The following is a 13,240-nucleotide window of genomic DNA, read 5'->3' on the forward strand; positions in this document are numbered from 1 at the left end:
CAAGCCATTCAAAATCCTTCTTGGATTCAGGCTATGTCTGAGGAGCTTCAGGCTCTTGAGGCAAATAATACCTGGCAAGTGGTTTCTTTGCCCTCTGATAAGCATTCCATTAGCTGTAAATGGGTATACAAGTTGAAAAGAAAGCAAGATGGCACCATTGATAGGTATAAAGCTAGGCTAGTAGCAAGGGGTTTTACCCAACAAGAAGGGGTTGATTACACTGAAACCTTTTCCCCTGTTGCTAAACTTGTTTCTGTCAAGATTCTTTTAGCTTTAGCTGCAAAATTTCAGTGGGAACTCCATCAGTTGGATGTGAACAATGCTTTTCTTAATGGAGATTTACTGGAGGAGGTTTATATGGACCTGCCTCAAGGCTATGTCTCAGAACTTACTCACACTTCTGGCACTAAACTAGTGTGTAGGCTACAAAAATCTTTGTATGGCCTCAAGCAAGCTTCCAGACAATGGAATCAAAAATTTACAGATGCTATCACTGCCCTTGGTTTCACTCAATCTCAATCTGATTATTCTCTCTTCACTAGAGGGTCAGGTACTTCTTTCTTAGCCCTTATTTTATATGTTGATGATATGATAATTGCTGGTCCTAATTCTGCTGAGATTGAGTCTGTTAAAGCTCAGCTGCATCTGGTTTTTAAACTTAAAGATCTTGGTAAGATGAAATATTTTCTTGGCTTGGAAATTGCTAGAAACAAGTCTGGTATTATTGTTTCTCAAAGACAATACACACTAAAGTTGCTTGAAGAGACAGGTTTTCTAGGTTCTAAACCAGTGCTTCTTCCCATGGATCCTAAGGCAACTCTTAATCAAGATGATGGTGATCTTCTCCCAGATTCTACAGTTTATAGAAGACTCATTGGAAAATTTCTCTACTTAACTATCACCAGACCAGACATTGCCTTTGCCACTCACAAGTTAAGTCAGTTTGTGTCTAAGCCAAGGTCCACTCATCTTCAGGCTGCTCACCATTTGCTCAGATACCTCAAAGCTGCTCCTGGACAAGGACTTTTCTATTCTTCTGACCCTTCAACCAAGGTCAAAGCATTCTCTGATGCTGATTGGGGCAGCTGTACAGATACCAGAAAGTCTACTTCAGGATTTTGTGTTTTTTTTGGGTGATTCTCTGGTTTCTTGGAAAGCCAAGAAACAATCCACAGTATCCAGATCCTCTGCTGAATCTGAATACCGAGCCTTAGCATCCTTGTCAAGTGAATTGGTTTGGATAAATCAGCTTCTTCAGGATTTTCAAATTTCAGTTGATTCTAACTTGGTCTTCTGTGACAATTTAGCTGCCGTTCATATTGCCTCCAATCCAACTTTTCACGAACGGACAAAGCACATTGAGATCGATTGTCATTTTATCCGCAAACAAGTTACTCGTGGTATTGTCAGACTTATGCCAGTGCCTAGTCGGGATCAAATTGCTGATATCTTTACCAAAGCACTGTCGTTTCCTCTTTTCTCTCACCTATTGTCCAAGATGGCCTTGAAGAACATCTATTCTCCAGTTCCATCTTGAGGGGGGGATGTTGGATTATTTTATATTTGCAGTCTTAATTTTACTATAACACAGATAAAAGTGTTATATGATATTAGCACTTTTATTATTAGTTTAGCAAATAGCGTTTTTACATTCTACACGTGTAAAGTCTTGTATATATACCAACTCTTTGTTACCGTTGGTAATTAATTCATTTTTTAATAAAAATTAGTTTTCTTCTCTTCTCTCTCTCTAACAAACTTTCCCTCTCTCTTCCTTCTGCAACCATGGAGTTTTCCATCTCCATGTGAATTTCTTCAATTAACATTCATTTTTCTTTTTTTTTTTTGGTTAACATCCCATGAAAATTAGATGTATGGTGCAATCTGCCATGAGATATATAATTTGAGGGTGGTGCTTGATAATTATATTACTTCCTCTATCTCATATTATTCGTCTTTTTAGAAAGTTTTTTGTTCCAAATTATTTGTTAGTTTAGATTGTCAATGAAACATTAACTGCATAATTTTCAATTTTACCCTTTAACACTCCTAATTAATTAGATGTAAAACAATTAATGTCAATGATATTTTAGTGATTTTCTATGTTTTTTACTATAATCTATGCACATTTGTTGATTTCTTGATATGTGAGCACCAACTCAAAACGTAATTTAAATTGGGACGGATGGATTACTTAATAGTACGGTAATACTACTATCAACCACAGTAAAATTATTGTGTACGACGTTGACTGTCAGTCAGTGGCAAAAAACATTTTTTTCCACTTAAAAAAGAAAGTCAACGCCCGAGACTGCCGCGTTAACTTCCGTTCAACGACAACATAAACAAAAATTCAGAAAAGTTTTATTTTCCCAAAATAAAAAGAAAACCAAGTCATTGAGGGTCTCTGGTGGCAAAGAAAAGAAAAAAAAAATCAAAATTTGATTTTAGAAGTCAAACGTTGATAAATTTAGAGTTAAATTAGAGTATACAATTATTAATTGGGTTTAAAGATTTAGGGGTAATTTTATTATAAAATTAGATTTTGTCTTTATTTGTAATACGTATCGAAATGATGAACTTATCGACGAAAAAGAAAAGGGTGGTTTGCAAGAAGAAAAACCCATGAGATTTAATTAAAAAAAAGACATCTTACTTTTTTGTCTTGCAAATATATCAACCTTATTCAAATTTATTTATTAGTAGGAAAAACTGTTTCATATATATACTGAAATTACCCCCAACTCCTTGAAACCGCAAAAACGGCGACATATATATCTCGCCGCTGACCCTCGCCATTGATTGTCATTTGGTCCGAGATGCACTACAAGATGACCTTATTTCTACACATTACATTCGTATAGAGGAACAATTGACCGATATTTTCACCAAGGCGGTTGGAAAAGCCACAATTCTAACTTCTTTCTTTGTAAATTGGGCACTCATAATCCTCATGCACCAACTTGAGGGGGATTATTAACGGATTTGGGCATATCTTGAGAATATATTCTCTTCAGTTTATTTTTAATTATTTCCTTTCTTTTATATATATATATGACAAATGGCAAATAGGGACATGACAAGTGACTTAAATGCATGCACATTTCTTTCAAATAAATTCATCCACATGTCTCTAGTCTAAAATACCCTCCATAGTATAATTTTTATCAATCACATCCATTATACTCTAACTTTTTCAATATTACACATTGAACCCAGATTTAAACAAATATATCACATTAACCCCATTTTAATAATTTTAATTTTTTCAGAAAATAATTTTTTTTCTGAAATTTTTTTTCCGGCCACATTTCGGCGTTGACCTCCGGCGTTGATTTTTTTTTTAATATTTTTTTTCTTTGAAAAATATATTTTAATAAATATTACTGTCTTGGCTGCTAAATTACTGTCTCAGACAGTAATATTACTGTTTGGGACAGTAATATTATGAATATTATTTTCCCTAACAGTAATAATACTAGTATTACTGTCCACAGTAATATTATTGCATGATATAGTAATATTACGGTCGGAGACAACAATATTACAGTCGAAGACAACAAATTTGTTGTTCAAGACGATAAAATTAATTAATACATTAAAATTACTGTCTTAGACAGCTAAATTATTGTTCGAGACAGTAATTTAGCAGCCAAGATAATAATATTAATTGAAATATTTTTTTTTATAAGAAAAACCAAAATTCAAAAAAAAAATAGTCAATTAATAATTAAATTAGTGTTGGAGACAGTAGTTTAGCAGCTAACACAGTAATATTAATTAAAATATTTTTTAAGAAAAAAAAGTCAATTAACAGTTAAATAACTGTTGGAGACAGTATTTAACACCCAATACAGTAATATAAATTAAAATATTTTTTTAAGAAAAAAAATAAAAAAAGTCAACGCCGAAAACCCGACGGTCAACAGTTGACCTACCGGAAATTAAAAAAAAAAATAATAAATAAATAAATAAGTCAACATGTAGACAGACGGTCTCTGGTGACTGACCGGCGGTCACCGGTGGTGGAGGGTCAAAACTGGGGTCAAAATTTAAATTAAGGTCAATATTAATTAGTTGGTGAAATTGGACTAAATTGTGGTGTAAATCATAAAATTGGAGTTGAATTGTGTTTCAAGTAATTGAGAGTAATTTTGGTATATATAAAAAAATTCCTTATTTGCAAATAAAATTGAAAGACAAAAAAATTGAATGTCCTTTTATCAATTAAGTGATTAAGTGCCTTTTCATCTTTGTCATTAACCCATATATATATATATATATAAAAACAATGTAACCTGATGTTAATATAGAACAAATAATTTTCTTTCTGGCATTCTTGTCAAATATAATTCAATATAAAGCAAACTAATTATTACATAAACATGTACAGCAGTAGAAACACTACCTATAATCACGAAATAAAAAACTATAATATATTAATTCTAATTGAATTGAGTCATCGTCATCTTCACGAAGAATATGCGACAACTTTACACAACGGGCAAAAATTTTTGATGCCGAGCCACCTTGTGATGCATACCGAATGGTACACATGTTTGCATCCCAGACTTCCGACACTAACATTATTAATATTATTCCGATGATTATTATTATTACTACTTTGATCTGGGCTGCACAAATTATCCAAACATATCGCACAAACTTCGCTTTCTTCTTCTTCTTCTTCTTGATCTTCACCCGCGGTGGCGGCTCGATTATCAATGTAATTAGGGCAAGAATTATTAATAATCTTTATCTTCAGACACTTTTTGATCTGGGATTCGGACAAACCTGCTCCTGCAGCACTACCACTCGCATGTTGTTGGTGTTGTTGCTGACGCGGATGAACAGAACCCCCATTCAAAATCAGGGTTTCATCTTCTTGAACATAATCAAATTGTTGTGGAGGACGATGATTCGACAAATCTTGATAAACGTCGTAGTAGTTTTGTGGAGGAGCGGTGTGGTAATTATAATAAGGAAGAAACTGCTGGGTTCTGCTATTTTCTCCGGCCATCGGTAAAGCAGGTCCACCACCACCACCACCACCCCACTGCGGCGGCGGCGGCGGCGGCGGCGGATGAGTGCCGACTGCCCAAAGCCTCTGTTGATAGAGATAGTGATGGTGTTGCTGAGGGACGCGGCGGCCGTACGAATTATAAGGAAGAAGAATATGATCTCCGGCGACCGGAAAAGCAGCGCCGAACTGAGTGCCGACGGACCTCTGAAATTGAAAACCTCTGAATGCCATGACTTTGTTTGAGAGAGAAGAGAAGGATTTGGAATTAATTAAGCAGAGCGTATTTTGCGATTTATAATTGATGCTTTGTATTTGATGTGTCGGTTTGTACTTTGTTACCATAATTGAGTTAATCGTAATTTAATGTAATTACATGTTGAATATTGAATTTGTACCGTTGGAAGCTATACAACAAATCTTTTCTTTGATTTTTTTACCGTTGGGATGATAGCTTCCTTAGCTTACACGGCTAACACGCTCCTTAATAATTAACCTATTTTTAATCACAATCCCTAATAACAAGGCGCCTTATCCCGTTTAATCTGCTTTATATTATTTTTTCCAGAAAACTGCTACCAAAACGGAAAAAAATAGAAAAAAAAACGAGAATCACCATCGCTGAATAGCCGCACAAAATTGAATCCACCACCACAAAAATTCATTTCAAAACTCCAATCACATACTAAAATCGAACCCTATTTTGCTCAGCAACCCTCCATCCGCACCCCCCATTGATAGTCATACACAGTTCACTTCAGAATCAAACGACACAGTAAGCACTCATATGAGGACGCAGTATATATTAGTTGGAGAGAATTTTGTATAGATCCATACGGATTGATATTCTAAGTGCTTCGTTTAGCACTATTATATTCTAGTCACTAAATAGTAGGGACTAACAAGATGTTTATTTAACAAGATTCATACTTACTGAACCTAACTATTAAAATTGAAGTTCGCTTTTTAAGTGCTAGCTACTATTAAAATTAAGTACGTTGTTATCATGTCGGGATCTGAAGAAAATATTATTTAAGCGAGGTTATTATTTTATCAAGTATAAATTTTTTTGCCGATTTTTTTTCATGAAGCAATTAGCGAGCCTCGTTATAAACATTGTTGGCCAAAATAAGGAAAATAGTTTCTCTTACGACAAATGTATAAAATATTGATGGAAAAAAAACCTATCTAAAAGAAAATAGTGGAGGACCATTGAAAAACACATTTAGAGTTTAATCAATTTTTTTCGTTATTTCTTACTTTTAGTAATTTATTTCCGATATATAGACTATGAATTTATTTCCCATTGCAAGTTCGGGTTCTCTTTCCTTGTTCTAGGCCGACAAGTTTTTTAACGATGCCACGTTCCTTTCATGGCAAAAAAAAATACAAAAAAAAAAAATACAAAAAAGAAAAAAGAAAAACCCATTCCCAAAACTCTTAAGATTTGGAAATAGTTTTGAGTAAAGAAATGCTACCTGTCATGATTTTGGTATGGTTTTGATTCTAACCCTCGACATTAGTTATCTGACCATTTTTTTTCCCAAAAAAAAATTGGGCATGGAAATTCCCAAAATTCCTCGACGTAAAAAATGGTAAAACTATATACATGTGTGTCACTTGATTATGTTATCTGACGTACAATAAATACTGCATATGACATGGAAAATTGGTCATCACCAATCACAGAATTCTCCCTTTCTTTTAGGCTTCGATAGCAATAACAGAGATTTACGGAACACGTTCTAAAACATGCTGCAATGCCTTTTTGATTCCATCTTGATCCAGTGAAGTTATCAGTTGTATTTCTTGTACCTAAACCCCCACAAATTTAGACTTCGTGATACATATATACATAATTATATATAAAGAGTGTGTGTGTGTGTGTGTGTGTGTGTGCGTGTGAGAGAAAGAGAGAGATACATAGTACTTGCCTGTCGTCCAGCTCGTGCAAGAAGAGTGTATTGATCTCCAATAGGTGGTGCCTGTAATTAAGAAGACTTTTTAATTAGTCCGTGTCGGTTAATTTCTACTGTAAAATCAACACGAGACCAGAATTGGAATTTCTATTTTTGGTTCTCTTACATTAGAAAGCCAAAGCTGCAAATCTTGGGAAACCACCCTTTTCTCGAATCCTTGCCGACTAATTCTCACATCATTTATGCTGGACATTACAAACAATAAATGACATGCCAATTATTTATTATTGCTAATGTTAACATAACTACTGTTTTAAACAAAGAGAAGCTCAGAGAAAGTGGAAGGGGGGGGGGGGGGAACTTAGAGCTAGACACTGTAACTTGATGAGAATATATATATATATATATATATACAATATATATATATATATATATATAAATATTACGGAAACCAATCTATGATATAATTCTGAAACGTAAAATATTAATCAGTACTGTTGGTTTATATTTCCCTGTTCTCCTAGCTGTAAGAAAAATTAAACCTTAAATAACAAAGAAGAAGCAGAAAAGTTAGCAATTATATATTATATCAGACCTCGAAACAGGAAGTTGCAAAAGGTTGTACTTGGCATTTTATTATTCGCTGATCAGTGGGACATATATTTTAGAAATCTTTGGACTCCCTCTTACAGATTTCAACAATATGAGTAAGAGCTTACATACAATCAATCACCTATTAATTTTTTTTAATTAGCAGTCATGCTTGTTTTAAATAGATATTTCCACAGATAGGGATCGGATAAGGTTTTGTTCGGTATCACTGTTCCTTTTGCTTACGAGCAGAAGATCACAAGAAAGACAAGCCAAAGGAGAAAACCTTTAGAACAAAAAACCGACAGAATAAAACAACATATGTTATATCTAAAACATACCCATCCTCCTTTGATAGCTCTTCAATAATTACGTCGAGCCCGGGAAGAGGTTCTATAGTCAAACTATCACTTGCAGTCAACACATCAGGGTCTTCTACGGAGACACCCTGTCATTGTCAACCGTAAAATATCATCACCTATTTCAACTCCCAAAAAACACTAGTAAACTAAACTTTTTCCAAACCTGAGGGATAACTTTGTCTAACGTTTGTAATAGAGGGTCCTCCTCCAGTTGCTTTATCGACAACGTAATCCTTGACTTTTCCCTGCAAAATATATTTATATAATTAATATATACAATATATAATCAACTAGCCATCCATTTCAATGAATATACAAATTCCCCACGTCGTTCAAGTCATAAGTATACTCGAAATACATTAATCAGCTCAAATTTGCAGCAAACTAGATTCAATTATCCATGTAAAGATGTTATATATATTGTATCTAGTGCATGAATTTTTCGGCAACTTTGATTTTTTTCTAGTTTTAATTCTAATACTTGGTTGCAGTAGTTTTGTGCGCATTCCTGCCCCCAACCACAAACACCCCCCCCCCCCCCCCCCCCCCCCCCCCCCCCCCATACATACACTCACACACACACACAAAATTAAGAAAAAAGAAAAAAAGAAAAACAGATACAGAAGATATATATAGAATAACATTAAATGGGATTCACCTATATATTTTAACAACTTTGACTCGCACTTTATCACCCTCGGATAGGATGTCTCGAACATCTTGTACTAAATCCCATGAAACTTCCGAAACATGGACTAGTCCAGTGAGGTGATAATAACCTGTAAGGATTAAAAACTAAGATTGATACATAGTTATTTCCAATTTTTTAATATATTATTATTTTTTATTTTTGAGATAAGATTGTTGACTTAATCAACTCAAAATTTTGGATAAATGTATATATATATATATAGAGATATATACCGTCTGGGAAGCGAAGATGAACAAAGGCACCATAATCCTCTACAGATCCTACTCTACCCTCGAAAATGTCTCCGACATTTAGTTGAGGAGAAAACTTTGACCAGCTGACTTCCTTTTCTGAGAATATCAACTTCCTGTTTTCCTCGTCAGCTTCGATCACCTAAGAACAGTTTCAATTATTTAAGAAAAACATTTTCGTAATACTATCATTATTTATTCAGCAATATCATCGGTCATCAGAACAATGACCTAAATTTGAAATAATACTTGTCGTAAGAGAACATCAGCTACCATTCCAGAATAAAGTATTTACCCGTGTTCCACGAATAAGAACTATATGAGAGATTAAGCTTACATATCGTCTGATTTTCCTCAAAAGAATTTCTAACTCGATGACACTGTTCTAAAAACCTTTTACCCGCAAATATGCTAAAAGACTACATGAGACATGACTTAGCAATCCTTCAAACTTTTAGTAGTCAAATAACCATATTTTCTGATCAGAGTTTTTCGTTAAAAATTTAGTAACCGAAACACTTCACTAAATCTAGTTCTTTTGTTATTTTTCCTTGGAAAATCATTTTGACATAATCCAACCAGCCACAGAAGTTTCAAATAGTTGATTCAGTCTACAATGTACTGAGAAGTGAGTTTTCAAGAAGACTTAGTTGTTAGAGATAAGGGTCAAACAAGAGTTGAATTAAGAGAATATAGCCGAGTAATTATTATATTCTGAAGCCAATCGTACTTCTAAGTTCCAACACATTAGAAGATTGAGGTTCAAGAAAACGAACACATATATCAAAATTGTTCTTATACCAACCATAAGTTTCTAGTATATTAGTGATATTAGCGTTCGATGAACCCATATATTCTGTCCTTGTGCCAAAAGCATAATCATATTTATGCAAGCAAGCCACATAAAACTTTATATCTACCAAGTTCATCCTCATAATTCATCCAATGCCCACACAATTAGGCGTTTAATGGTTTCATCATAAATCCGTACAAATCCTACATTACCTAAAGAACAACTATCTACTTGCTCAACACATGATTTTTTAGCAACCTTTCTTTTGGTGTGTCGTACTTTTATCATATTGCAAAAAACAAGATTCAGTGAATAGTTTTCTAGCATTGGTCGAACTAGTTAGCATTATAAAACAGAATTCAATTTACGTTGAAAGTTAACACAATATCAACGAGGTGAAAAAAACAATAAACATCAGTGGCAAAATTCATACCTTCACAGAAATATTAGAACCAATCAGAGCTTTTGCAATCTCTTGGATTGTCTTGTGAGGTTCTGCATAACTTACCATTAGAAAACCAGCAATTCTTGCTAATCACAACATTAATTAATTAACAGCATAATCAGTGAAGCTGAAAACACAGAATTGATAGGCAAGAAAAGTACAACTTTTGCATCAAGTGGTTAGAAAAAAGTTACACATGAAAATTAGAGAAATGTGGAAAAACATATAACTAAAAATGTTTTATTAAAATGTATATAATGAGAGGCTTAATACCTTTGCATGAATGATAAGGGCTCAACTGTGGGAAGGGAAGAAATCCAAGGAGAGAATAAAATTTGATGAGCAATCCACCACCGTTGAATCCTTCTATTTTTCCTTCATAGAATACTCCCTTCTCCTTATGCGCCTTTGCTGCTTTCCAATCCGCAGACCTCTACTTCTTTCCACAACAACAAAACAGGTAAGAAACTTGCAATTTCCAATCAAAATATCATTTATCAATTCATCAATATATATATGAGTGTGTGTGTCCTCCTTTTTTAATGGTTCTTGAGCAGTATCAAATAGTCTCGACTCCCATAAAGTAGGAATTTCAGTATGTTTTTAATCATTAATAGACCTAGTTGAAATAACTTGGATTGCAAAATGCATCAAAATATCCGTTCCACGTCAGAATTAGAAAATGCAGATACAATCGAATTATCTGTTCGAATCTAGCCAATTAGATGCAGAAGACAATCAACACTTGCTACATTTCTAAAATGATATCGGCCCAAAAATAACGGACAATGAGTTATCCACTGTGTTCTTCGTGTATCAAGATCATTTCTAATTATCTCTCAAAACTCAGTCCTATTTCCCTATAATTTATGTACAATGGAATAACCAATATTCATGAAATTTTCATCTTTCTCTCCATTCATTAACAAATTACACAAATGTGAAAGAATAGCGGCAAAAAAGAGAGATTAGAAAGAAACACACCCGGGCAAGTCGAACATCATCGAGAGACTGATCGAGGCCATCATCAGTTGCGGTGGTGGTGGTGCTGCCATTAGATACCGATACTTTAGGGGCACTCAAGAAAGGGGGACGCTTGTTGGAATAAGTGCAAAGGCAACGAAAATTCAATGGTGTTGAACTTGTAGGGTTTGCGACGATGAACCCATTCTGCGATGTGCTGGTATTATTATCATTGCTCCCAAAATGAGGAGAGAGAAACGAAACAGAGGCGCCACCGAAAACAGCCATTGATTGATTGAATTTCAGAAGCTTCAATTGTGGTCGTTAATGGCGGTTTGGTTTGGGATTAATTACTATGGGAACTGAGGTCAAAATTAAAGTTTGTGTTTGTGTGTTGTGAATGTGTGTGGTTTTGGTTTGTTTATGATGATAACACAGAGACGATAGTTCTGGGCCATCCATGTGTCATCCTCACATCCATACTCACAACTCACAACTCACAACTCACAACAACAACAACAACTCATACAAAATTATCGATTTACCGACTGAGTGAACACCCTTTTTTATAAGTACGGGGTGGGTTTTTATCATTTACATGATTTTTTTTTAACACAATTCAGAAAACCTTTCAACTCGTTAACAAACTGTCTCTATCTTCTAAATTATCAAAACAAATAGATCCATAAGTTTTGTCCAATAATATCAATTAGGAAGCAACAATTATTCATATGAACAAATACCATCGCGAAGTTGAGGTAAATATTACATTTTGTTGTAAAATTGATTTTAGGTATTTGCGTTTGTTTTATACGAAATCATTGTTTAAAATATTGTTAGAGTATCTAACCAACAAACCAACTTGTAGATGTGGTATTTTCATATTTATATGTGAACAATTTATTTTATAATTAATGAAAATCTTTTTTTTTGGCAAAATGCATCTCTATTGTCCCATTATTTATGCGTAAATATAGACCTTATAGTTTGTATTAATATACTATGAATTGATTGAAGGGAATTGTGTCATTTAGTATACTAAGAGCTCGTTCGGTTACTGCTATAAGGTTCTAAAGGGCTCGTTCGGTTACCGCTATAATGTTCTACTAACTAAATAGTAGAGGCTAATTACATGTCAGGTTGGTAAGATTCACACTTTTTCAAACCCGCTACTAAAATCAAAGCCCGCTATTAAATACTACTATTTCATTAAATTAGTAGCACCCCTCCCCCCTGAGATTAATTTAATAGGGGGTGAATAAAAAGGAAAAATACAATTTTATCCTTAAAATCATAATTTATTACTGATATGCTAAATCTCACACCAATTTTACCAAATCATACACACAATTGAAATTTTTTCTCTCTCTAAAATCTCATCTTCTCCTTCCCCACCCTTCTTTTTTTCCCCTAACCTTTTTCACAAAATCACACACTAAAAACATCCATATCATTCCAAGTTTTTTTTTTTGAAAGTAAAAGCAATTTCATTTCATCAAATTAACTCATGACCAACAATATTTTGGACATTAGTAGGCAAAGAATCACCAAAATATGACTCACATGTAGAGAGCTTAGCTAGTGCATGTGCAACACGATTACCTATCCTTCGTACATGCTGAGCTGAGAATGTCCCAAAAATCTTAGCAAGGATATGAATGTCGGCTACTAAAGTCACATACGCTGAACAATCTTCATCAACTTTATTTATTGCATTAATTACCAAGTTAGAGTCTCCTTCAATGACTATCCTTCTCCATGTTTGATCACGAGCATATTCAACTGCAACGATAGCTGCTTTTGCTTCCGCCGAAGTAGGGTCGAGTGCTTGCCGGACACAAATAGACTTCCATCCCATACAAACCCCACCATGATTTCGAGCAGTGATTCCAAGTCCGATCTTTCCTTCCTTCGAATTAATTGCCGCATCGAAATTGATCTTAATAAAACCCATTGGTGGTGGCTGACATCTTGCCTCCTCAATACAACTCAGGCTCCTAAGACTAAGTACTTTGGCAAATGGATGACGAACTTGGTTTACAAAGTTTAGCGCAAAAGAGACGACGTCCATAGGTTCGACCGAATCGCCTTAAAAAAAGGATCTATTACGATAATACCAAAGTGCCCAACATATCACCACACAGTGATCAAGGACTGCAAGATCTGGCGATTTTCGCATATTTATGAACCAATCCATCAATTCCA

At 34.4% G+C, this 13,240-nt stretch overlaps 1 protein-coding gene across 1 annotated transcript; it reads right to left on the reverse strand.

Moving 5' to 3' along the window:
* Positions 1 to 6,539: 6,539 nt before the first annotated feature.
* Positions 6,540 to 11,709, reverse strand: LOC105972704 (Nucleic acid-binding proteins superfamily). Its single transcript, XM_012997678.2, has 10 exons — positions 11,057 to 11,709; positions 10,346 to 10,505; positions 10,061 to 10,122; positions 8,817 to 8,976; positions 8,551 to 8,671; positions 8,056 to 8,137; positions 7,872 to 7,978; positions 7,106 to 7,184; positions 6,955 to 7,005; positions 6,540 to 6,835 (listed from the first exon to the last, which is right to left on the reverse strand). Exons 1-10 carry the CDS (start codon positions 11,321 to 11,323, stop codon positions 6,752 to 6,754), a joined length of 1,173 nt encoding a protein of 390 aa, XP_012853132.2. The 5' UTR covers positions 11,324 to 11,709; the 3' UTR covers positions 6,540 to 6,751.
* Positions 11,710 to 13,240: the final 1,531 nt, after the last annotated feature.

The sequence above is a fragment of the Erythranthe guttata genome, chromosome 7 (assembly GCF_056151865.1).
Source record: "Erythranthe guttata isolate IM_541 chromosome 7, IM_541, whole genome shotgun sequence".
NCBI classification, from domain to species: Eukaryota; Viridiplantae; Streptophyta; class Magnoliopsida; order Lamiales; family Phrymaceae; genus Erythranthe; species Erythranthe guttata.

What these genes read in the sequence shown, in the direction of transcription:
- LOC105972704 (XM_012997678.2), bottom strand. Translation starts at nt 11,323, where the DNA reads ATGGCTGTTTTCGGTGGCGCCTCTGTTTCGTTTCTCTCTCCTCATTTT. An exon ending in GAGCTATCAAAGGAGGATGG is followed by an intron (nt 7,185 to 7,871) that starts GTATGTTTTAGA and finishes TGTAATGTCCAG; the next exon opens with CATAAATGATGTGAGAATTA. An exon ending in TTGCACGAGCTGGACGACAG is followed by an intron (nt 6,836 to 6,954) that starts GCAAGTACTATG and finishes GTGGGGGTTTAG; the next exon opens with GTACAAGAAATACAACTGAT.